Here is a 25136-nt window from a genome sequence, read left to right as displayed (position 1 = left end):
CCCAGCAGCTCCTGGGGTGGTGATGCGAGGGCGTGTGGCGGGGCGATTGCCTTGAGTAAGCGGGGACCCCGTGTGTTGTGTTTCAGGCTCGGCTGGGCAGCCAGAGCGACGCACAGGCCATGCAGGCTGTCCGCACTGCACGTGGGAACAGCTTCTGTGTGGACTGCGATGCACCGAGTAAGTGATGCTGTTGCACTGGGAGGGAAGGGGGGGTCACTCATCCAGGGAGGGGAGGGGTCTCCACCCCAGCCACCCCCTCTCTTACCCCAAAGAGACCTACTCTGGGAGCTGTCTCGTCCTCTCCCGCAGTCAGCCAGTTTTGAGGTGTGGGGTACGGATCCACATGCACACTGCTCTGTGACCCCTTGCTGACCAGCCTGGGTTCCCTCCCTCTCTGTGCTGCTGGGACACTGGGCTTGTAAGGGCTCTGGTGGGCAGGTGCCTGCAAATATGGGTCTCCTGGATCGTAGGAGAGAGGCTGGTGAGTCTGCGGTGGTATTAACTCTTCCCCTCTGATCTCACTGCCCTCAGATCCAGACTGGGCAAGCGCTGAACCTGGGCTCCCTCATGTGCATTGAGTGCTCCGGGATCCACCGCAACCTGGGCACCCACCTGTCCCGTGTGCGCTCCTTGGACCTGGACGACTGGCCTAGTGAGCTTCTCATGGTCATGACAGCCATTGGCAACGCCCTGGCCAATGCTGTCTGGGAAGGAACAGTGGAAGGCTACTTCAAGCCCACCCCTGAGAGCAGTCGGTAAGGGGGATGGGGAACTGCAGAGGTGCTTCTCAGGCAACCACTCCAGGAGGCTTGTGGGCACCACAGGAGGTTGGAAGCAGCCATCCAGTCAGCTGAGCAGGAATCCTTGAGGTACTCCAGGGATCCTGCCTGCTCCCTGGGCACTGGACGCCCCCTGCCACTGTCCTGGTGGGCCAGCAGGTCTTCATGGCCAGCCATGGCCGTGCAGTGGCTGCTGGAGCCGTCGCTGGCTGCAAAGCAGAAGGGGTTAACAGAGATGGCTTGGCAGCGTTGTGCGGGTCTCAAGGGTGCATCCCTTTCAGGCCCTTGTCTGTCCCTATCGAAGCGACTCTCCTGTCACTCATCCCAACAAGAGCCCATTCTGCAGCTTATCAACGGATAAGAGCGGGTCAGGGGGCGGCAGGAGTGAGCATGCTCCACGCAGGGCATTGATGGCCGCCCGCCAGATGCAGATGGATAGAATGGCAGCAGATAGCGGCGGCACGGCACAGATCGATCCGCCGGCCCCGCAGGCCCCAGGCGGGATGGACTCGGCCACAGCCTTGGGTTGTACCAGGCGAGACGGCAGCAGTGATAACATGCCTCCCGTGGCACTGGGCTGTCATGTGTGGCAGCTAACCTTTTCTTGCCGCTGGCCATGGCCCACACACAAGTATGGGACGGAGATAGTCCCCACACTGCCACATAATGGGCCCACAGGGGAGTGTAGGGTCACCAACATGGAGGTGCAGGTGTCCCTTTGCACAGTGGGCAGGTTGGGTCTGGGTGTGGACGGTGCTGCTGCTGCACATGCATGTAAGTGCACAGCATACGCAGAGGTGAGACAAGTGCATGTTGGGTATATTCTGGAGCACCATGACAGAGCCCCAGTGACAGCCGTGGGTGTGGGGGACACAGCAGGGGAAGTGTCTGCAGCAGGGCTTACGCAAGGGCGTGCCAATGCTCACAGCTAACACGGGGGCGCATTCAGGGTGGCAGTGCCAGCATGCGTGCCCCTTTGCTGTGGGGCCCAGGCAGGCTGGCCCACCTGTGACAGTGAGCAGTGTCCCCATCTGGCAGGGAGGAGAAGGAGCGCTGGATCCGGGCCAAGTATGAGCAGAAGCTCTTCCTGGCTCCTCTGCCCCAGTCGGACATCCCGCTGGGGCAGCAGCTGCTGCGGGCTGTGGTAGAGGATGACCTGCGCCTTGTGGTGACACTCCTGGCCCATGGCACCAAGGAGGAAGTGAATGAGACCTACGGGGATGGAGATGGACGCACAGCACTGCATCTCTCCTGCGCCATGGCCAACGTAGTCTTCACGCAGCTGCTCATCTGGGTAAGGCAGGGCCCTGTAGGCTCCACCACAGTGCTTCTGGCCCTGCTCTGGTGCAGCACTGCCCCACTCCCAGGTCTCGCAACACCCCTCATCCATCCCCCGTCCCGTGGGCTCCCCCACATGCCTCCTAGCACTGCCCTTCCCACCCTCCCATCTCCCTTTCCCTGCCCACCCCAGTGCCACAGAGCCTCTCTGCCTCTGCCAGTGCTCTTGCTGTGCCACCCCCGTGCCCATGGGCTGCATGGCACCCGGGTGCCACTGACCCTGCTTTTCTGCTTTCTCTCCTGCACAGTACGGGTAGACCGTTGAAAAGCCAGGATGCTCGGGGCCTGACCCCGCTGGCCTACGCCCGGCGAGCTGGCAGCCAGGAGTGCATCGACATCCTGCTGCAGCACGGATGCCCCAGCGACAGTGCCGTCACCACGCTGACCCCCAGCCTGCCCCGCCGCAACACCAATGCCAACAACAATGCCTGTACCGTGGTGCCAGCTGAGCTCGGCTCCAGCCCCAGTGCTGTCTAGCTCCTCACGGGCCCTGTGCTCGCAGCACAGATGCCTTCCAGGAGACCAGGGCCACAGGAGCGGGTCTGAGAGCAGCACAGCCAGGCCGTCCGCTGTGCTCAGCCCCCACCAAGACCCCTGTTCTGGCCGGGAGGAGGCGGGGAACCACAGCCTGCTCCTCTGCGCTGGTTCCTGTGGGACTCCTGTCTATGCAGCTGGGTTGGGGGGGATGTGTGCAGACACCAGTGCTGTCAGCTTGTGGAGGAGCTCCCTCACAGTCACTGGGATGGGGGCTCTAGTACAACCCCATTCTCCACAACCGGTACAGGGGGAAGAGGGCAAGTTCTCGTTGCGCCCCACCACACACATTAATAATAGAGGAGCTGAAGGCGACGTTTCAGGTGTGTGGCCTTCCTCTGCTGGTACCGAGGAGGGCCGATTGCTGCACCTGCTGTCCCCAACAATAGGGCAGTTTGGGCACTGCCGTCCTGCCCTCCCTCCTGTGTCGGCCTTGCTATGCACCCCTGGTGCACTGAGGAGGTGAGGGGCAGCAGAAGGTGCATGTTACTCCACTGCACCCCAGTGCTTCTCTCTGCTTCTGGCTGGTGCGGCGAGGGATCCGCTCGCTGGTACCACTCCCCATGTGCTGATGCAAAGGGAGCAGCTCTCCCACGCAGCCCCTGGGCAAAGGCCTCTCCAGCCTCCCTGGTGCCATAGAGGAGGAAGAGGATGATCACCCCAGGATCCCCAGCTGTGTCTGTCTGTCTGTAGAGTCACTGTCCTTCCAGGTTCAAGCCCCAAAGCCATACACAGTGTCTCCATCAGAGCATCCCTGCTGGCTCCCGCTGCTGCCCAGGTGGGGCTGGTCTCCGGCTGAGCAAGAGGAGAGAGACGAGCATCTCCCTTTGGTTTTGGGCCAAGCCTGCAGCTGAGTGCTGGAACCCCAAGGCTTTGGACGCTGCTGTGGAACGTCTCTGTCACTTGTGTATAAAATGTACATTGGAAATATTTATATGGACACTATGTATATACTGTTTCTTTGCCATGAGTTGCCCTGTGTGTGTTATCTGCAGCCAAGGAGATAAAGGCCAATAAAGCAACCCACCTCCTGTCAGGCCAGCTTTTCTGTGTGCTGCCTTTTGGGCCTCCAGTGCAGCCTCCAGTCTGCTGCTTGCCTGCCCTGTGAGGTTGGTGCATTTTCATCCCAGACTGACAAACGTTCGGCCCTTTCTCCTCCTGCTTGGGAGTTGGTAACAGCAGTCCTGTGCCGAACTGGGCATGGCAGACTGCTGGGATGGGGAGAGGAGATGTGTCAACTCCAGACACTGTGGGACAATCAAGGAACACAGCCTCGGTCAGAGGGATGCACGGCTGTGGCAGGATCAGAGGTGGGCACAGCAGAGGTGCGTGCTGCGCAAGGGATGTGCCAGGTCAGAAGTGCTGGGGCCAGCTGGGCCCTGTGCATGATACAGCGAGTTTGAAGCCGAGGGGGGGAAAGCAGAGATGGGCAGGGACTGGTGGGCTGTCCTGGGAGCAAGGTGCCCGGCTGGTTTGCTATGGCAAAAAGGTTGCTGCAGAAGACTGAGGGGTCATCTAGTCCCAAGGTGCAGACAGCCCCCCAGGCAGTGAAGGGAGCCAGGGGTCTCTGCTCTGTCATCCTTGACCCCACGTGCTTCTCCTGGCTTTTGGCAGAGCAAAGCCCCACTGCTGCTGATTTTCTGCTGGCTGTGCCCAAGGCCGTACCACGTGACACTTTGGGGGTCCAGTATCCCCTCTTGCCGTGCCTGGGTCCAGGCTCTGTGCTGCATTGGCACTGGGCACGGGGCTTGGTCTCCAAGCCTGTGTGGAGGTGCTACAAGGAAGGGAGGCACCAAGATGCCCTGCTCTGCCTCCGGCCCCCCACCTGTCACAGGTACTCCTCAGCAGCCCCCTTCAGACCTTGTTGCCTCCTCCCCATGCGCCTGCCATGGCAGAGGGCTGCCACACCAGTGGCTGCAGATGGTGGCCCCAGTCCCTTACATCATCCCTGTGTGCTAGCTGCGTGTGCCAGTATCGTGGTCCCCATCCAGGTCGTAGTCCTGGTCCCAGCCCTCCCCACCTGTGCCCATGTCTGCCCCCCATTCCCCATCCCCTCTCCCTCACGGTGCACATCGGTGCCCCCGCACTGGCACCGGCCCCAGCCTGGTGCTGGGTTTGGTTAATTTCCTGGCGACTGCATTAGCAGGAATGGAAGCCGAGGGACGGCAGCTCCTCTGGGGCCCATTAATCATCCCCCTCAGACAAGCTGCCTTGATTACAAGTGGCAAGAAATTCATTAGGGCTGCGGCTCTGACAACTTTTATCTGCGCGGCTGGATCTGACTCATTAGGCAGCCAAATTAAAGCCATGATGGGCCCTGATGAAATTCACTGCTTGTTTATCTTGTGCGATCTGATACATCTGCCCATACATCATCTCCCGTGCGGGATCCCGCCTGGCCCAGCCCCGGCGCCTCCCTTCCCATCCCAGCCCTGCCCTGACACGCTGGGGCACCCCCAGCCCACAGCGCAGCTGGGACCCAGCCCCGGGTCAGGGACTCCACTCGAGCCCCTCACCTGCCCCCACGCTCTGCCTTTGGGGTGGCCCCAGGGCTGATACTGGGGCAGCAGTCGTGCCCATAGGAGCCACGTGAGGAGAGCCCCGGGGCCACGTGGCCCCGAGCAGCCCCTCCTGGGCCACACAGTGCCCATGGGGTTGTGCAGACCCCTCAGGGCACCCACGGCCCTTGCCAGCTCCCAGCAGTGCGCAGCCTGTGGCAGCAAACCCAGGGCCCTGCTGTTCCCACATCTTGCGAATGGGTGCTGGGGGTCCAGGGGCTGCTCCTCTACCTGCGCCCAGGGAAGGGAGCGGCAGTGGCTTCCCCGTGGGCTCTGACGTGGTCCCGAAAAGCCAAGACAAAACCCTTCTTCTCCAGCCCATGAGCGGGCAGGCAAGGCCATACGGGGCTGCTGGCATGGTGGCGGCCCTGGTTTCCTTAAGGGAAAATACCACCCCATACCAGCGTGCTGGGCACAGGTGGCCTCTGGGTTGCAGCCTACCATTCCCATCCCCAGTAAGAAGGTGTTGCATTGAACAAGCGTCCCTGTTAAGAAAAATGGCGTGCCCCGATCCAGCCATGAGGCCTGGCCCCAGCAGCACCCCCTCCCTGCCCCCCCTCCATGGTCCAGCACATCTTGGTGCCAAGGTGGCCCGCAAGGCTTCATCAGTCCCGGGCCAAGACAGGCTGGGGCAGGAGCTGCTGTGTCCGTGTTCAGGCTGGTGCCACAGAGGGCACAGGCTGACCCTCCACTCTGCTCTATGCCACAGGAGCATGCCGAGGCAGCAGCCGAGTGGGGCTGTACCTGCATGGCACAGCCCCTAGCAGCAGCAGCACCATGAGGGCCCTGCCACAGCCAACTAGCACCACTGAGCTGAAGCAGTGGCTGAAGTGGGGTGTGGGTGCTGCAGGGCTGGGGCATGGGATTCAGATTCATGTCATAAGCACATCCAGGGTGTGCAGCTCCAGGCTGGAAACGAGCTATGCCACAGATCAGTAACATTTCCCAGAGAGCCTGGGCACAGCAGACCACACCAGGACAAGCACCATTGGGCACAACTCGCAAACAAAGCCCTGTGGGCCCTCTTGCAGCCCTAGCTGAGCTGGCACAGCCTCCGGGGGGTTATGCAGGTGGGCAGCACCCATAGTGTCGGGCAGTGCTACCCAGCCCTGAGGCAGCTGGGACCACACGCTGGGTACAGGCAGAGGTGCTTTTACAAGAGGTGGCCAGAGCAGGGATCATGCTACTGGGCTGCACTACCAATCAGCCCTGCCTCTTGAAAGAGAGGGCAGAGGTGAGCCATAAAGTCCCAGCTCCCTTGGCCTGGCTTGCCAAGATACAGCACCCATATGCTCCCCTACAGCACCTGCACCCTATGCCCATGCATGTCTTGGTACCTGGCTTGCCTGTCGGTGCAGAAGTCCACGGCACAGATCCTCGTAAAGTCTTCTGGAGGAAACTTCAGCCTGGCAGCTGAAGACACTGGTATGAGCTGGTAGGCTGTGCAGGGTCCAGCACAGGCAGGCAAGTGGGGCCCCCCTGCTTGGGAAGGGTTTCAGCCACCCTGGCTAGCTAGGGCTCATCAGGCACTGTGGTCTTGTGAAGTGCTTCATAACTTGCCAAGCACCTGGGCAAGCAGCAGCACAGCAGAGTGTGGCTACAGTCTCTCTCTCCTCCCAAGCCCCAATTCCAGCATGCCCATGATAACTTCTTCCAGGTCTTGGGTGATTTTTCCTTTGATCCTGGAGATGCACGCACCATGAGTGTGCACTGTGCTGTTGAGGCCATCATGACCAGACCAACTACTGAATCCCCACAGCATCTGCACCCTGAACTCCGCATGCTGCTGTAGAGGAACTGGAGGTTGGGAGGAGCTCATGACCTTTCCCAGGTCACAATGGGAGGGGAGGCTGTTTCTCTCCTGCCCAGGTCCAGTCAGAGCTCATTTCTTCCCACCTGGGTACAGGTTCATTGCATTGCAGATTCCTGCAGCAATGACACCCATGTCGCACTTCTGACCCAGGCCAGGAGCATGGTGCGCTGCTCCCTAAAGGCAGCCGCCAGCAGCATGGAATCCCCACAGGGCAGCACAAGCACCGTGAAGCATTCCTCTGCTCTGCCTCAAGTCTGCTAGTGCTGGGCTCAGTGGGCCCATTACAGCCAACACTACACACCAGCTTTGGAAAAAAAAGCCCAGTGTAATCTCCCAGGGAACTGCTCTGTGAGCCATTAGCAGATCAGCTAAGCATCTGAGCAAGTCCTGGAGAGGTTGACTAATGGAAAAACAGTAGCACCAGCACCATGGTGTGGCCCATCAAATCTTCATACAAGCCCACTGTTAGAGAATGCTGTGAACCAGCTTTGTTGCACTGAAAACCTTTTCCTGAGAAGGAAACACTGAGCGAATGACTACCCTGTGGGATGCCATCGCTATGCCTTTCCCAGCTCTTTAATAACCATTGTGCAGGTAAATGTGTGGGCAGGTCTGGGTAGAGAGAATTGTGTTGTAAAGGATGAAGCTGTCTTCATGAAGGCAAAATTAGTCTTGTTGTATGTATGTGTGTATATATATATGTGGATAAGCACATACATATAAATATATGTATAAATAAATGCATGCCTATGTATATACATACCTCTGTGTGTCTACAGTGCTATCTACCTTTCATTCTGTGTGTGCATGCACACATATGTGTGCATTGTTTGGCTATCCACATAAGAGTTCTTTCCTCCTTCAGTTCCTACTCCAGGACACAAGACAACAGACAAAAGGTGGCACATGGGATATTCCAAATAGATACAAGGGGAAAATACTAGGAAGGTGGCCGGATACTGGAACAGGGGCCCGAAGAAGTGGGATCACCATCCTTGGGGATATGTGAAGTCAGCTGGTCAAGTCCCTCAGCATTCTGATCTAACAGGACCAGCTTTGAGCAAGTGTTGGACCAGAGACCTCCAGAGGTCACTTCCCATCTGCATGGCTCTGTCATGCCAGGCTCTGTCTTTACTGCCCAGTTTTTCACTGTTGCTTTCCTCCTCACACCCATCCCAGTCTACATGATGCAGCAGCTATAGCTGGGGCATGCTGCATCTTCCACCCCAGCAGCTCTTCTGTTTGGGGATGTGCTGTAGACACTTTGTGCAGTGCAGGCAGTGCCATTCACGGCATTCACTGTGCTGTGTGCAGGAAGCATCAGACTCAGCACACAAGGTTGGCAGGGGAGCCCTGTTCTGCACAGCGCGAGATGCACTCTGCTGTTCTGTGGCTCTCCAACACCACTGGTGACAGCAGTGGGTCTGTCACCTCCATCAGCACCAGACTGAGCTGCAACTCTCGTAGTTATATTAACACAACTGTTTGCAGGGTTGCATTGTGTACTGGCTCTGGGACTGATCTAACTCAACAACAACAAAAAAAGGCAAAACCCAAATAACTTCTAAGCAGCTGAAATCTCCAGTTCTCCAATCCACTCTACAAGCAGTCAACAAAGTATGCAGCCAGAGTGGGGGTGCTTCACACAGAGTTCAGGTTGGCAATGGTGTGCATGGCGGGGGAGGAGTGGGAAGATGGTGAGTTAAGAACACAATAAACATGCTGTCACTGGGGCAGGACACATCAAACCACAACATCAGCTAGAAATACCAGGTAAGAATAAAGGGGTTCTTAGACCCTAAAATAAAATTTAACTCCTTCCAGTGTCACTGCCCCAACCCTGGAGCTGTGGACATTTTTCAGAGTGCTGTGCTTAATCTCATACTGCTGTATCGTACTATTGTACTAGGTTGCAGTGGCACAGACCCCTCATGTGGACACATTTATAGTGACAGAGCACTTACAGCTGCACAATTGCTTTATCCTGCCTACCCCCCCCTTCCCCGATTCCTTCCCCCACTGGCCTAGATGTATGTGCAGGAGCTAATACAGTTGCTGCAAATGGCATGTTATCCCGTTCTGCAGCCAGGTAGCGCAGGTAACAGTCTCTGCCTCAGACCAGCTCAGACCCAGGGAGGGAGAAGCAGGGAACACCTAAGCTGTGGCTCTTGGGTACAGGCAGCTCCTGTGTGTTGAAGGGACCTGCCAGCGCCCCTGCGGCCAGGGCAGTCATGGTCAGCTGCTAGAGGACGGTTACCTCCTCTGATCTGGAGTGAATGCCAGCAGATGTTGCTACCTGAGCAGGCCATGCCCATGCTGGGGATGCCCTGAGCAACACAGGGCCAGGCACTTCCTGAGGTCGCTGTCTCCTTTCCAGGTCGGTGGTGCAGGGAATGGAGGCAGAAGCTGGCCTGTTGTGGCTGCAGGGAGCCAGCTGTGCTCTGCTGCCCCAGCCAGTGCTCAGAAATCCAGGTCATGAAAGGATCCCACAGAACTGTCTTGGGACCTGCAACAAACATCTCTGTGGAAAGAAGCCCCCACCTAGGACAGCTTTGTTCTAACAGCTGCTCTACTCTGAGCTGTGGCTGTCCCCACGCAGCCAGGGGCGGGAAGAGCCACCCAGCAGTGCTCTGAGGCTGCAGGGCTCTGCAGGAGGACTCAGCTGCGAAGGCTGAGTGCAGGGTCCACACTCTAGATTAACAGAATGTACCTCCCACAGAGGGAGGGGCCATGGGAGTGAGCACACACCTCCCCACCCCACCCCCGGCAGCATGGAGACAGGCCAGCTCTTGCTGTGGCATCAGAGAGGGCACCCAGAAAGGTGAAATCAGTGCTGACTGGCAGGAATATTGCCTTATAAGCCATGTCTCCCAGGGAAGGGTGACAACGGCTAACTGGACCCTGTGTGACCCAAACTCCACATCAAACCTTGGAGTAACTGGCATCCCAACAGCACCATGTCCCACACCGTTGAAGAACACCTTCTACCTGTCCAGGAACCTCTGGTGGCATTGCAATGGGTGTTGCCAGTACAGCACAGCTGCACAAGCTCCCTCGCCCCATGGGGTGGGCTGGCTGATGTTCATCAAACCAGCAACAGAGGCTGTCATGGCTGGACACCCAGTTAGCGATGGAATCACTTGGCCCTGTGCACTGTCAGCTCAGGACTGTGCATGCAGCTGTGCCCTGTGCAAAACTGGATATTCATCAAGTTCTGGGGTTGAGCTCAGTCATCTGAGATACACCCTGGCCTCAGAAGCAGAATCTCATGCAATAGTTCTCAAGAGCAGACTATTCTGCTCAGGTTGGCCTAGATGTGGGAGCCCTGCTCAAGAAGTCTGAAACCCTTCTCCTGCACCAGCGCAGTGAGGCACAGCAGCGGCTGCAGGCTGGGAGAAGGAGATGATGCAGTGCCAGGGCCAGCAGTGCCTGGCCCACCCTGGTCCTGCTCACTGCTGCAGAGCCTCGGCAGCTTGGTAAGAGAAGCAGCAGCTGGTCCTGGTGCGATAGGCTGAGGTTTCCAAGGAAAGGCAAGACCCTTACTTTCTGCTCAGCCCAGCTGCAGGGCAGGCAGCCCTGGCAGCCACCACTGCCGAAGGGTGCGGTGGCAATAAGGCACTGGAGCTGCAGGAGGCTTCTCCGTTCGTTCCCTGTGGACTGGGCTGCGCTCCTGCGGGCTGAGTGAGGAGGAAGGGTGTTGAGGCAGGGCTCTCCCAGCAGGCAGCACAGCCCTGAAGTGCCAGAGGGCATCGCATCGCCATCGCATCACAGGCCTTCAGAGGTGTCACTGACATGTGGGCCTGAGCTGGTACAGGGTGGCCCTGGGGACAGCAGGCAGGCAGCCTGCCTCTGTCAGGCAGGGACCCAGGGGGCTGCGGGCATGGACCTCTCCTCAGCTCATGGCCAGCAAAGGCCTGGCCCTAGCCCGAGGCCCACGGGCTGGGCAGGCCTTCAGGGATGGTGGGAAGCTGCCATCGTGCCGAGCAGATCTCGGGGGAGGGGGTCGCTCCTGCCCCAGGGCCTGGGGCACCAGGGATGCAGGCTGTCCCGGGGCTGGGCAGGGGACGCAGCCGTGTCGGGGCTGCGGGGGCAGCGCACACGTCCCTCCCACCCCTGGCAGCGCTGCTGGACTCGGGGGAGGCAGGAGGCGGCGACGGACGGCTCCGGGCCCGGCCCGCGGTGCTCCTGGGCGCTTCCCAAGCCTTCCCCTTCTCTGCCCGCTGCCGTGTCTCAGCACGGGCACCGGGGCGAGTCCGACCGAGCCCACAAGGCCACGGCTGCTCCCGGCACAGCCCCGCCCCGGCCCCTCCCGCCGGCCCCGGCCACCGCCCCTGCCCCTCCCCCCGCCGGGCCGGGCCGGGGACCGTGGGCGCTGCTGGCCCCAGCCGCCCGTCCCTGCAGCGCGGCTGGGCGGGCAGAGCCGCGAAAGAACGTCGCCTCGCTCCATAGAAAATAATTTATTGAAATCACAGCTATACATGGGCGGGCGCCCGCGGGCAGAGCGGCCCCGCCCCGGCCCCCCGGCCCCAGCCCCGGACGGCACCCGCGGCGGCCAGGCGGCCCGCGTTCCCCGCGGCACGGACAGACGGACACGCTGCCGTATGTACAGAGTTTACACGGAATAAATAAGGGACATGTACAGAGGAGTGCGAGAGGGTGCCCGGGCCGCGCCCCCGCCGCGCCGGCCCCCTCCGCTGCCGGCGGCCCGCCCGCCCCAGGGTCCGAGAGCCCCAGCGGCACTCAGGGCCGGGCACCCTGCTCGATCTGCTGGTGCTGGCTGCGCACGGCGAAGCGGTTGACGTGCACCGGGATGGGCACCACGATCTTGGGGTTGCGGACAGGCTCACCTGAGCGGTTGCTCACGTTCCCCGCCTTGATGCGTTTCCACTTGGCGCGGCGGTTCTGGAACCAGATCTTCACCTGCACCTCGCTCAGCTTCAGGGCGTGCGCGATCTGCGAGCGCTCCGTCAGGCTCAGGTACTTCTTGCAGTGGAACTCCTTCTCCAGCTCCAGCAGCTGCTCACTGGTGAAGGCCGTGCGTCGCCGGCGGCTCTTGCCGGCCCCAGAGCCTGGCGGGGCCTGCTCAGCTGCAGGGCCGCCCTTGCCCTTGCCCTTGGTGCCCAGTGCGGCAGCAGCCGCCCCGTCCAGGAACGGCTCCTCCTCGCTGTCGCCCGCCGAGCTCTCCTCCTCCCGCTCACTGCACGGCGTCGCTGCTGACTTCACCTCCAGCTTCTCCTCGTCCGAGCTGTACGCCTTCCCGTCTGCGGGGCACACAGCATCAGTGGCCGCCGGCGCGACCTGCCACCCCCCACCCTGCCCGAGGGTCCCCTGCACCCGCAGAGCCCCGGAGCCGCAGCCTCACCACCCCATGCCTTGGGAGGGCTCCCTCGCTCCCCCCGGCAGCCTCTCCGCAGCAGCAGGGCACTTGGCAGGAAGCTGCAGTCCCACCGCTGCCACATCCCCACAGCCCCGGGGCCACCCGTGCTGCCTCCCGTGGGAGAAGCAGCTTCCCTGGCACCAGCTGCAGACCCGGCCCCACTGCAGGCCTGGCCCAGACCCCCGTGCAGTCCACTCCACACTGCCCGCAACCCAGTTGGCTCTGTGGGGCAGCACTCACAAACCTGGCACAGCTGTAGGCACCATGGGTCATGAGCCACCACAGCAGCTGCCACCATTGCCATCCCACAACCCAGCCACGGCAGCATCATTGCCTCATTCCAGCACAGCACACCACAACCCTTCCAGGGCTTGTCCAGACCTCCGCATCCAGGGGAGTCTGCACCTTGCCCCACAGCTCAGCCCTCCCTCTGTCCCATCCTACTGCATCATCAGACAATGGATGCTGTTCACCCAGAAAGAAGCCAGCCAGGAAGAGCTGAAGGGCCTGGAAACAGCACCCAGAGCCAGTTTCAGCCCAGCAAATCTCTCTGCAGGGCTCTATGAACATGAGGTGTCCTGCTGCCAGATCTTCCTCCCTAACCCCAGGATGCACAGCAGCAGAGTTGCTCACCTAGGGAGCAGGGTGCTTAGGCAGCTGATGCCAGAGGCTTAGCTCCCCACAGCAGTCTGTGCGGATGGGCAGGCTAGAGACTGTCAACATCACTCTACAGACAGGACCTTATCCCAGGCCAACCACAGCAGACACCCCTGTTACATTGCCTGCAAGGATGTTGACAGGGTATAGGGGTATGAATCTCCTTCTTGTGAGCTTCTTGTGTCCCAGAGTGCTGCCTGAATGATTAAACAGCCATGGAGCAAGGGAGGAGGTGGTGGGAGACAGTGGGAAGGAAAGAGGCCTGGAAGCCAGTCACATCTTTGGTAGAAGGGCTCAAAGGCCTCACAGGAGATCAAGCAAGAAGATGCTCCCAGCCATAGCCAGGTGTCATGGAGGGAGAGGACCCTGTCACAGCTATGCACAAGCAGATGAAGCAGCTTTTCTGCCATGCTGAGACTAGAAAAGACCAGAAAATTCTCCAGGTCTGAGCCAACAGCAGGAATCACTGCTGGAAGGAAGTGGTCCTGAAGCACTGCCACTCTCAATATAATCCTACACGCAGAAGGAGAAGCACTAGTTCTCCAAGCTTCTAAGCAGTGTCCAGGCACATGCATCCTGGGCCACTGGGTCTCCGGGCACCTCACCTCAGTGGGTAAGGCAGAACAGCCCTCAGATTCCTAGGTGCAGGGTTGCAAACACACTAGCAGCTACTGCAAGAAACTGCTAAGCCCAGGAGACATTCCTAGGATCTGGTTGCTGTGGAGCTCCCACATCCCTTGCTGGTCTTGCAGCAAGTCTGTGGCTTCCTGAGAGTGGGTGGGTGGCTTCGGAGATCTAGAATAATCTCCCTGCTCCTTCTGCTTCATACAGTGGGAAAGAAACATCTTCCTCTCTATTCTGCTCTTTCTTCTTGAGGGTTGGGGGCAAGGAGAGAAATCTCCCATATGCACAGGGAGTGCTTGTGGGGATAAGGATTAGCAGCAGGGAGCAGGGAGTACTTTGGCTGCCAATGCACAGTCCCATGCAAGCACTTTGCTGAGGAAAAGGAGAGATTTCATTTCTATGTACCATCTCTGTCCAGTGGAGGACAAGGTAAGAGAGCTCTTATGAGGATGCCAGTGCTTTCACCAAGAGTACTTGTAGGTCCTGCCTGACCCTGCCTTCCCTGGTGACAGAGGATGGCATCCCAGCAGCCACGCTACCACAGTGCCGGTGGGGCAGTGTGCCCAGACCATGCCCCAGGAGACTGGCAGGCAGCTGAGTTACCACCTGCAACACATCACTTGGTAAAGCAGGCACCACTTCTGCATAACTCTGATTAACCAGACCCCACATTTAAAACAGTCTCTAGCAGACTAATGCATCTTGTGTTTGTGTCTTATAAAAGGGCTGGGTTTGCAGTAAGGATCTCAGAACTGTATGATGATAAAGTCTAAACCAGAGGTTTAGAAAATTGTATTTAGAAAATACACAAAGAAAATTGGTATATTGGCCTGTTAGTCATCTAGTATGTCACCATCGAGGAAGTAATGGAGGCAGGGAACCCACCCCTTTGGTGGGAGGGTAGACTGAGACTCTCAAGGCCTTTGAAAAGGAAGTGAAGCTGCCATGAAGCAAAGCGTTGTGACTTTGAAAAACCAAGAAGGCAGTAGATGAAGAATAGGAGCGACCCATTGCTTTGCTCTTCACAAAGTCCCAGCTGTTCATTGATCTTAGGAAGGACACGGACCTGTCAAGTGGGTCCAGAGGACGCCACAAACACAATCAGAGGGCCGGAGCACTTCTGCTGTGAAGAAATGCTGAGACAGTTGGGGCTGTCCAGCCTGGAGAAGAGAAGGCTTCAGGGAGACCTTATTGTGGCCCTTCAGTACTTAAAGGGGGCTTATAAGAAAGATGGAGAGAGACTTTTTAGCAGGGCCTGTAGTGACAGGACAAGGGGTAATGTTTTTAAAGTGAAAGAGGGCAGATTTAGACCAGATATAAGGAAGAAATTTTTTACAATGAGGGTGGTGAAACACTGGCACAGGTTACCCAGAAAGGTGGTCGATGCCCCATCCCTGGAAGCATTGAAGGCCAGGTTGGATGAGGCTCTGAGCAACCTGATCTAGTGGAAGATGCCCCTGCTTATGGCAGGGGGTTGGACTAGATGACCTTTAAAGGTGCCTTCTAACCCAAACCTTTCTATGATTATGGGAGTGGTAAGCATGGTGAGGAGAGCTGGGCATCACAGGTGACAAAGTTAGTCAAGCAGGATCAAGGGAACCCAGTCAAGAATGGGTGTTGTGATCCAAAAAAGCCCTGTGTTGGTAAGCACACGAGACCTCTTCATCATGTTCATGAGGAACAACATGAAACTTCACCCTGTCCCTGACTGAGTGTGCAGTTACTACATCAAACCAAGGGAGGGTCTCAGGCCACTGCCTGGATCTCCGTGGAGACCTCTACAACTCAGGAACAAACATGCTGTCAGGAGAGGTATGGGAGCCGGGGGTGTTGAGTGCCTTTATCCTGGGGGTTCATACTCTTTGTTGCAGCTGTAGTAACAAACCAGACTCCAAGCTTTGCTGCTTCTTACCACCACTTTCCCTACATGCCTGTCTGAAGAAGTGTGACAACAGCTGGAAGCAAGTTTGAAATACAGTAGATGCAGAAAGAGGCCCTAAAATAGAGCATTGACTCCTTTGCTTGATCAAGCAGGCAGCTGATCTTGTCTCCATAGACACCTGCACGATGGAGATACTAATGGAGCCCAGGGACAGAAATATCCACTTTAGGGTATAATTCACTTGATGTCAGCAAAACAGACCAAAGGAGGCATTTCTTCCTCACTTGGTTCTTCTACAGATAAGAGACCTGTGGTACACCTTGCCCCAGGATGTGGCTGATGCCAGGTTTATCTCCTTTCTGATGGATTCCAGAGGAGACTTAGGTAAGGTCACAGGAGAGGAATTGGTCAAAGGTTATGAAATATACAGAAACAACACCTGGCTCAGGAGCCCCTGAAGTGCAGGTGGTTGGAAGCTAGGGAAGTGTCATTTTAGAAAGTACTGCATAGGTTGTGCTCTCTTACTCTTCCCTGGACAATTGCTTTTGGCCAAGGCCACAGATAGGATGCTAGCACAAACTGCATTATAGATAATTTTTGATGCCTCCTTTTGACACAAATCATCTTTCTCTTCCTTAATTGTGGAAACAGCCCACAGTAACCATCCCAGCTTTCACCTGAGATTGTTGGTAAAACAAGCTCTAGTATCCATCTCCAAGGGCCTTGGCTGGCACAGTCAGGAGAAACAGTAGGTAAAGGAGAAGGTGGACACATCTGGCCTGACAAATCCTCTTGGACCTGGGTAGAGCAGCCCACAGAATCAGATCCACACAGGTACATGCTTGTGCAGAAGGACAAGCATCCTTCATGGCTCCAGAGCAAGCACAGTGCTAAGAGATGGCTAATAGGCAGCAGTGAACGAACAGCTGTAGCAAGACATATTTTCTTCCATCATATGAGCTAGTCACAACAGGGCACGTCCTAGAGATGTGACTTCTCGATATCAGAAATGGACACTGTGGGAGAGTTGATCTGAATCCCTCAGGAGGGGAGACCAGGTTGGGCTTAGCTATAGAGGAGCCACGGAGGGAGGTGAAGCACAGTGCAGTTCATTTCCCCACAGTGTGGCAAGATGTGGTCATGTGGGCAGCTGGTTTTGGCTGGGGCAATTCAGTCCCTGGGGAGACTCACAACAGAAGTGCGATCGCACCGGGCTTTTGACTCAGCACAGAGGAGCACCTGGGAGCACCAAAGGAACACCAAAGCCCCAGTAACCCACGAAGGCAATGGGGAGGCAAAATGCCCCAGCTGTCCTGCTGAGGGATGAGGTTCAAGGGGTACCTGAGTGAGGGAAACAGTCCTCTGAGGGAAGAACAAGGCAGGGCAAGGAAAAGACCCGGGCTCACCCAGGAGAGACTAAAGGAAGGATGGAGAACAAACAGCCGTGCACTGCAAGGAGCAGCAGAGATTTCTCAGCACGCATCCACGCCAGAAAGCCTGTGAGACAAAGGTGGATCTCAGGGGTGACCAGGGGAGGCAGCTGTCAGGACAGGCCATGTCAGAGAAAGCCAGCGCCTGGTTTGTCTCGGTCCTGGCGCAGAAGGGACACCCCAAGCCCCCTGCCTCAGGAGCCGAGGTGCAAGAGAGCAAGAGCTGGAGCTGGCTGAGAAATACAGAGCAACAAGTCACCCAGGTTGATGCCTGCACACTCGGGGGAGCAGCCGCAGCTCACGAAGGAGAGGACCCCGCGGCCCCACCGCGGCAGCGGGACCGGTCCCGGCCAGCACCTGGGGGCAGCCTGGCAGCGGAGCCGCCACCCGCCCGCGCCGTCGGGCAGAGTCGGTGCCGCGGCCGCGGACGGAGGCGAAAGGGAGCGGGGCGGCCGCCTTGGCACGGGACCTGCCCCCGCAGCGCGGGCTCGGGAGGGGCTCGGGGCGCCGGTAAGCCGCAGCACAACGGCGCCGGGGGGGCACGGGGGGGGCACGGGGCGGGCTGCGGGTGAGCGAGGCAGCCCCTAGCCCCGCGCTCCGCGGCATCGTGACGGCGACAAGGAGCAGCCCCGCGCCTCATCGCGGCTGCACCGAACGGGACCGGGGCCGGAGCCTGGAGCGGGCGGGGCGGGGACGGCTGCGCCGGTGCGGCGCCTCGCTGCCCGGGCCGGGTGCCAGGACCTCGGAGAGCTCCGCGCCGCCTGGCCGGCTTCGGCTCCGAGCCCCGCCGGTCCCGCCGGGTGGTCCTTGCCCCGTCGGGGCGGCCGGCCCGGACGGCGGCTCTCGCGGCTCTCCCGCCCCGCGGACCGGGCAGGCCGAGCGCAGTTTGTCTCCCGCCCGTGAAAGTTGCGAGCGGAGCGGAGCCGGCCCGGAACGTGGGGGAGCCGGTGATGGGCCTCCCGACTCGGCCCGACGGGACCGAGCGGGAGCACAGCAGCGGGCAGGTGCCGCCGCCACGGCCCATAGCGGCCCCGCCGTCCCGCCCGCCACGCCTCGGTCCCAGCGGCCCCGGCTCCGCGGCCGCTGTCCTGGCGAGCTCGGGGGGGCCCGCGGTGCCGCCTGCCCGCCCGCCGCCGCCGCAGGGGCGGCGGGGAGAGTCCGGGCAGGGGCCGGGCTGGCGGCGCTGCCCGCCGCGGGGCCCCTCGAGGCTGCGGGAGTCCCGGGCGAGGCGGGCCGGTGCTCGCCGCAGACAAGTCGCTCTCCGCCGGGCGGGGCTGGCCCGAGCCGCTCTTACCTGCTAGGCCGGGGAAGGGGTCCGGGAAGTGCAGCGGTGGCTCGGGCGGCCCCTTATCGCGCCCCGGGGGCAGCTCCTCCGCCTCCAGGCCCTCGGCGCCCCTCCGGCAGCCGGCGTCGGGGTTGGCGCGCGGCGGGGGCAGCTCCTGCGGCGAGTAGAAGCCGTCGGGGGGCTCGGAGAAGCTGGGCAGGGCCGTGGTGAGCGCCACCATGGAGGGCACGGCCTGGCCCAGGCTGGCGCAGAAGGTGTTGGTGAGGCGGCCGGCGAAGGAGGCCAGCGGCGCCAGCGGCGGCAGCCCCGACTGCAGGGGCGTGTGGGACAGCGCCTGCGGCAGCACCAGCGGCCGGTACGGCATGAACATGGGGTACCCGGTGTAGAGCAGGTGCCCGGAGCGCGGCGGCGGCGTCCCGATGAGCGAGTCGATGGAGAAGGCGGTCCCTTGGCCGCTGGGTCTCTGCATGGCGAGCGGGCGCCGCCGGCTCAGCCGGCACCAACTTTCCGGCGAGCTCGGGCCGCCGCCAACTCGCCGCGCCGCCGCCGCCGCCGCCGCCGGGCCCCGCCGCCGCGGCCCCGGCTCCGGCCCGCGCCCGCCGCCTCCCGTGGGCTCCGGCGCCCGGCGAGAGCTGCCGCCCGCCCGCCCGCTCGCTGGCTCGGCGCGGCGGAGTGGAGGCGCGCTCGGAGCCGCCCGCCCGCCCGCCCCGCCGCGGGGGGGCCGGGCCGGGCCGCGGAGGGGAGGGGAGGGGAGGCGGGCGGGGGTGTCGCCCTCTGCTCTCATCCATCTTCCGCACATCACGGTCGAGTTCCTCCTTCAGCGCCCGCTCCGGCGGGGCAAGGCTCCCCGCTCCCCCCCGGCGCGGCCGGCCCCTGGGAAGGCGCCTCCCCCTCCCGCCTCATCAGCTGTTATTAATGGTGATTGATGATTAGCAATTACGGGGCCAGCACAAGGGCGCTTTTGTGGGGACAGGATGGGGCTGTGTCGTTAGGCACATCGTTCTCCGGGCCCGGGACAACGGACGGGGCGAGCCGGGCCCGTTCCGCCACGTCCGGCAGCCGGCCCGGGCCGGCGCCGCTGGCGGCTCCCGGTGGCCGAGCCTGGCGAAGAGCGCCCTGGGGACGCCCGCGCCGGCCGGGCCCGAGCGCCCCGACGGACCGGCCCTCACCGGGAACCGGCTGGGCCCTGCAGCCGGGCGCGGCCGCGCCGCTCCGGGTTTACCGCGCCGTGCCGGAGAGCTGCTGGCGTGGGCCGTCGGGCTGGGTCCGGCTGGCCCCCTCCCCGTCCGCGGAGTCCGTGCCCCGGAGACCAGGCGGCGGGGCCGAAGTGGAGTCTCCGTGAGAGCGGCGGGCGCGGGCGCCGCGGGGCCGGGAGAGGCCACATGGCCGCCGGGAGACGCGCTCGGGCCACTGTGGGAAGGGGGTGGGGGGCTGAAGCTGAGCGGGGAATGAGGCTCCCCCGGCCCCCACCGCTGCTCCCCCGCGGCCCTCGTGCACGGCGGGGGGGGAGGGAGGGAGGGGGTGGGGGGGTGGGGGTGGCTCCCGGTGCTCAGCTCCGTCGGGACAGGGCCAGGCGGGCGGTGCGGAGCCCCCCGCAGCCCGGGCACCGGGGAGCGCCTGCCCGGGCTCCTCCGCCACCGGAGCGTCCCGCGGTCGGGCTCTGCCGCGCTGCCCGCGCCGCCGCCGCCCGAAGTCGTGGGGTTCTGCCCCTTCCGCCGCGCACCCGGCCGGGGGCCGGGCGATACCCCGGCCCGGCTGTAGTCGGGCCCCTTGCGCTGCGCTCAGGCTGTAGCGCAAGGGAGACCAGTGCAAGCTGAAAGCTCCCAGGCTGCGGCAAGAGCTCCGCAGCTCTGCCATGCTCTGCTGTATGTCCTGGGGAGGGTGGCCTGGCCCTCTATGGGGGGCCCCCGCGCTAGAATGGGGTATTGTTTCCCCCCAGCTCAGCACTTAGGTGGTGCCCTTGTCTGCAAGGAGTTTCTCAACAGGCCTGTAATATGCTGAACATCTGGCAAATGGAAGCCCTGCTTCAGAAGAGCACCAGTATCAGGACTACTATGTAAAGTACTCAGAAGCCAAGAAATACCAGAGCTGAAGTCATGTCTAAACTCACGTCAGCTGCGTTTTCAGTGGCGCAGCTATGGGCCAGCTCTCACCTAGGGGTACTCCTCAGCATCCCTGCGTGTTCCTGCCTGCGCTCACCCTTTGAGCAGGGATGCAGTACCTCTGGCTGCTTAGCTACCCAGGCTCCCTGGTGGCATCTGTATCTATGCGAGTACATGGATTCCTCCACGACCACCTTCTACTCTGTCCCCAGGGACGTCTGTGGCACCACTTTGCTGCAGCCTTGAATTATGTGTTTTGTGTGGGATGGGACAGTCCAGCTATGGAGCACTTGAATCCTCTCTGGAGCATGTGAGTGAGGCCAAATGGGTCCACCAGGCCAGCAGTGTGGTGCCCAGCCTTCCTTCTAAACAGGCCCAGTCTGAACCCCCAGGGTCCCATTACGACAACATCTGTACCAGGGGCCTGCACAGAGCCTCCTCTTTCTTTCATGGTTTTTATACCATTCTCTATAGCACATCCTTGCAGTTTCAAGAAAATACCCCTCTGCGGCGAGAGCTGCTGTGCCCTCAGCTGGGGAAATGGAGGTATGGAGAAGTCAATGTTAAAATAATCATCCAGACTCAAATACTCAATCTGAAAGTAAGGCTCAGCAAGAGGGATCCCTCTGGCCACTGATGAGGGCACCTCTCACAAGCTGATGGCCCTGGGATCACCAAGGAAGAGGTGTGTGTGTTTGCAGGGCACAGGCCATTTGGCTCCTCGTGTAGGGTGAGGGCCCAGATTTCAGGCTGGGAAGGAAGCTGGCAGTGACAAGCATTTGGATTAATCCCACCTTAGGAATCAGTTGTGACACACTCAAGGTCTGCAGGTCAGCATCCATGTCCTGTTTGCCCTTGGCCGGTCTCTCCTATCTCATCCACCAAATACCTCTGTGGAAAAGGATCCTTCAGGTTGGAGTCATCTTCATGCATGCAGCTTGGGTTCATTCCACTGCTATCAAAGTACATTAGACCATGGAGGAAATGAAAGCGTAGCCATGTGTAAGTTTGCTGGTCTCGAGACCTGTACTCAAAGGGGTCCAAATCAAGGCTATGCAACTTCCTAACTCCTGAGCACCTGAAATTTAATTCCTTGTTCAATGAACCTTTTATATGTAACCTTCAACCCACGCTGCACACCCTCATGTAAGTTAGCAAGGTATTTTGGGGAAACTGCTTTCTTCAGTGATCTTGCTGAAACTGAGCAGGCTGGGGAATGAACTGCAGCTCCCCCAAGGAAGGATGACTGCCTGCGCCCAAAGCAGCAGGGCCTTCCTGAAGCCAATTACACAAACTCCCATACTGACCTCTGCAAATCAATAGCTTGCAGCTTGCAAGTCCCTACATAGGTCTCCAACATTGAGGTTCTGCTTACTTAATCATACACTGGGATTACCTGCAGCCCCTGTCTCTCTTCAAACACTGAATCTCAGTTCAGCACCAGGAGCAGCCAGGGCAGGCTGCTCCGACAGGGAAGGGAATCTGGGAAGCAGAAGTTTGCAGCAGGGCGGGCAGGACAGTGGCTTCATTGACAAGGCTGCAGTGCCACAGGACTCAAGGAAGGTGAGCAGAGCAGATCTGGTGACAGTAACCAGGGTCACCAGTTGTCCAGTGATCACCCAGCAAGTTCCAGTCTCCAAGTGGTGAGGCAGGCCCAAGGCCAAGCCAGAAACTCAGATCAGTGGGTCAGGACCACTGTCAGCATCACGGAGGTACGAGGCCCAGATTAGGCCAGGCAGAGACTAGTCAGGTCAGTCAAGTCAGGTGAGAGCCTGACCTTAAAAGCAGCTCCTCAGCCAAAGTGGGGCAGGCTCCCGCTGAGGTTCCCCAAGGACAGACAGCTGCTGCATCCAAGCTGTCCCTGACCCCGGACAGCCAAACCCCCAACAGCAGGCGAATGTACTCAGGGCCCTGACAACTTACTCCACTCCAGTTTACTGTGTCCCATGAGACTCTGCAGTAAAGGTAGAAATTAATTTGCCAAATTGTAAAGCAAAGACCCAGAGAAGAAAAGGTTGAAGGACTTGGGGGGGGGGGGGAGCACAGGGGGGGAGGGTTTCAAGTTAAATAAAGCAAATATTGTACTCTAGTATGTAAATTGAACAAGATGCAGATTGAAAGCTCCCACACCCTCCATCCTGTCAGCGTGAGCTAAATTGGAAGCGTGAGGGCCCAGGTTGCACATGGTAACCCTAACCACCTCTTAGACCTCCAGGGGCTTTCCCACTTTCTGCATCCTCTATCTTATCTTCCGCAGCTTCTCACTGTCTAGTGGAAACGCAGTTTCCATGGCTTCCACTTGAGGCTCAGACCTCCGCTGTTCAGTGCGCTCCCTGGGCGTTTCTCCCTCCCCACACACCTTCTCTGTGGGGAGCCACTCTATTCCATTTTATCGGGCTCCATCCCCCACTCACAAGTAGCTGGTTATGTCACCTTCACGTGCTTGAAGATACCCTATCCAACGCACAAGGTACATGGAAACATTAATTGCATGTGCAATTTGTAAAGCCCCTGGTCTCACTGCACTCTCAGCTGTCCACAGAGACCTCTCAGGGCCTTGCTGGATACATTATCAGACACTGAGCTAAAAAAGAAGTTTCAGGAGAAGACCTGCTTTCTCCCTCCTGTTTTGGGATTGCTGGGTCATAGCTCCATGTTTATCAGCCTCAGCACTTGGTCCTGAGTCTCACCAGGCTGGGCCCCGAGTACTGAATTCAAGTCCAGCCTCTGCAAGCAGCACCTCTAAGCAATTACAGACCAACCTGTCCCATCTCCTCCATTATGTCACTGCCTGAGTTGGCCCTCCTTCCTCTGTCTGCCTTTGCTTCCCACCCTTCTTCTTGTCTGTTTTCTGCATTAGAACTGCTGAAGCTTCTTCCTCCTCTGCTTCTCTGTTCCTTGTTGCAGGCATGTGAGCATGGAAAAGTCAGTTTGCCTGCATTTCTGGAGTCAGTAGGCAGGACTGGAAAGTGTCCTGCTCAACATTTGACACTTTGGACACAGTGTCCATGTTGAAGATGCTACATGACCTGTCTGGTCAGCCCAGAGGATCTGGCGTAACTTCAAACTGCTCAGCATAGGCAGAGGCTTCCTGGGAGAAAACTATCAGCCTCTAAAAGTGTCCTTGCTTGGGGCATGCAAAATGGAATCCTCAGAGGCTGGTAGTTTAAGGGAAGTTTATCTCATGCTACCGTGCAGAAGCAGCAACATCCAGGTCACCTCTCCTTCCCGCACTGGAAGCTCCTCTCCAAGATGGGGAGTCTAGAACATATTCCTGGTACACAGGCTGTTGGCTGAATAGAGGCCAATTAATTTTTGCTGTAGCTGTAACAGGGAAAGTTCAGTCTGAGACAGGCACACAGCATGGCAAACCACAACTGCAACAGTTAAAGTTTAATAACTGAATAGCAAATGAAAGCAGGTCTTTCCAATGGAAACTAATATGCAACCTTAACTTTATGCCTCTACCTGCTCCACTTACGATCTCTACACAGAACCTAGCACACCAGGACTAAATCTTCTCATGGCCTCTAGGCATTCCTGCAATATAGCCACTAAACATATTAAAAGCAAGGGTAATGTTGCAAAATTATTTACTCAAAGTTTGGAGTCTAGAGAATGGTCTGGTTACGGCTGTGTTGTGTTGACAGAAGCTCGGCTCCCATCAGGCACAGACTCTACTGTTGTACCATACCCATGAAGTGGTCCAAATGAAACAAACCTGACTCGAGTCATCAGGCTCAGGAGGCACACTCATCTGGTGGGTAATAGCTACTGGGCAGGTCCTGCCCCAGCAGGCAACCTAGTTCTAAGGACCATGCAGGCGGCTCCAGCTGGCCCCTGCAAATACAGTCTCACAGGCTTTCACCCTGCTGTCAAGTTGTTCCATGTGATTCTGTCCAGATTCCTGCAGCAAAACTTGTCTGCAGCAGCTGAGGAGACACCTTCTCATGCCTGGGGAACATATTTTAGAACTAACCCTGGCAGAGCCATAGCTGGAGCAGTAAGAATCCAGGATCCTCATTAACAGTAGAAAGAGCATTCCCAGGTGCATAGTTTTGCTACTGACAAGATGTTAGAACAGGAAAAGGCTGCTGCCAGGGACTTGTCTCAGGCCACCTCTGTGGTTCAGTGGAGTGCCTAAGAAGCAGCCCCCAAGCTGGGTCCTCCTGACCTGAAAACCGCTCATTTTCCCAGACCAGCAAGCGAAGGCTTTCTTCCCAGCTGCAAAAGCCTCCTGGCAGGACCTGCAGTAGCTCAGCTCCCAGTCACCCATGGGCACACACATAGCACAGGAGCACAGCTCCTGCTTGGTGTTAGCAAAGGAACACTTTCTGAGAGCTGGTGACTGAAGGCTGTTGGGTTCACTAAGGGCACACAAGCCATCTAAGACCCCAACCAGCTCTTTCAGCAGCCAGGATGACAGCAGCTGAGGCAGGCACCTCTGCACCATCTCCCCTTGCCTTTAGCCCCAGGCCCCACAGGAGAGGCAAAATCCGCAGGCAGCACCATGTGAAGCATGCTCACTCTCCCCAGTTAGCAGGTCTGTCAAGCAAAAGCATGCTGCAGCCCAGGCCTGGTCACAGAGTAGAGCACATCCGCACCTGGAGGAGCTCAGCCTTTCCTGGCATCTCTCCTGACTCCTGCACCCACACCTTGAGCAGACAGATTTATTGCACAGAGCACTTTAAATGGTCTTATGTCTTATCAGCAACAGCACTGACACGACAGAGCTTAACCGCCTGTGACCGCTTTCT

The 25136-nt window shown here is 58.9% G+C and overlaps 2 protein-coding genes across 2 annotated transcripts in view; one reads left to right on the top strand and one right to left on the bottom strand.

Moving 5' to 3' along the window:
- Positions 1-3687, top strand: part of AGAP3 (ArfGAP with GTPase domain, ankyrin repeat and PH domain 3) — a 105637-nt gene extending 101950 nt beyond the window's left edge. The window contains 5 exon segments of the mRNA XM_037383891.1: positions 87-177; positions 532-548; positions 550-755; positions 1818-2078; positions 2366-3687. Coding sequence (XP_037239788.1) covers positions 87-177; positions 532-548; positions 550-755; positions 1818-2078; positions 2366-2594 — 804 coding nt within the window. The 3' untranslated portion in view covers positions 2595-3687.
- An 8075-nt stretch (positions 3688-11762) lies between these two features.
- Positions 11763-18746, bottom strand: GBX1 (gastrulation brain homeobox 1). The gene is made up of 2 exons (XM_037386536.1): positions 18287-18746; positions 11763-12283 (listed from the first exon to the last, which is right to left on the bottom strand). The coding sequence occupies exons 1-2, from the start codon at positions 18744-18746 to the stop codon at positions 11763-11765; spliced, it is 981 nt and encodes a 326-aa protein (XP_037242433.1).
- Between the last annotated feature and the right edge of the window lie 6390 nt (positions 18747-25136).

The sequence above is a fragment of the Falco rusticolus genome, chromosome 4, assembly GCF_015220075.1.
Source record: "Falco rusticolus isolate bFalRus1 chromosome 4, bFalRus1.pri, whole genome shotgun sequence".
NCBI lineage: Eukaryota > Metazoa > Chordata > Aves > Falconiformes > Falconidae > Falco > Falco rusticolus.
This window is presented reverse-complemented; position numbering and strand designations above follow the sequence as displayed.

Coding starts and splice junctions, on each gene's coding strand:
- GBX1 (XM_037386536.1), bottom strand. CDS start 18,746: ATGCAGAGACCCAGCGGCCAAGGGACCGCCTTCTCCATCGACTCGCTC. Junction 12,284..18,286: donor CCCCTTCCCCGGCCTAGCAG/GTAAGAGCGGCT, acceptor TGTGCCCCGCAG/ACGGGAAGGCGTACAGCTCG.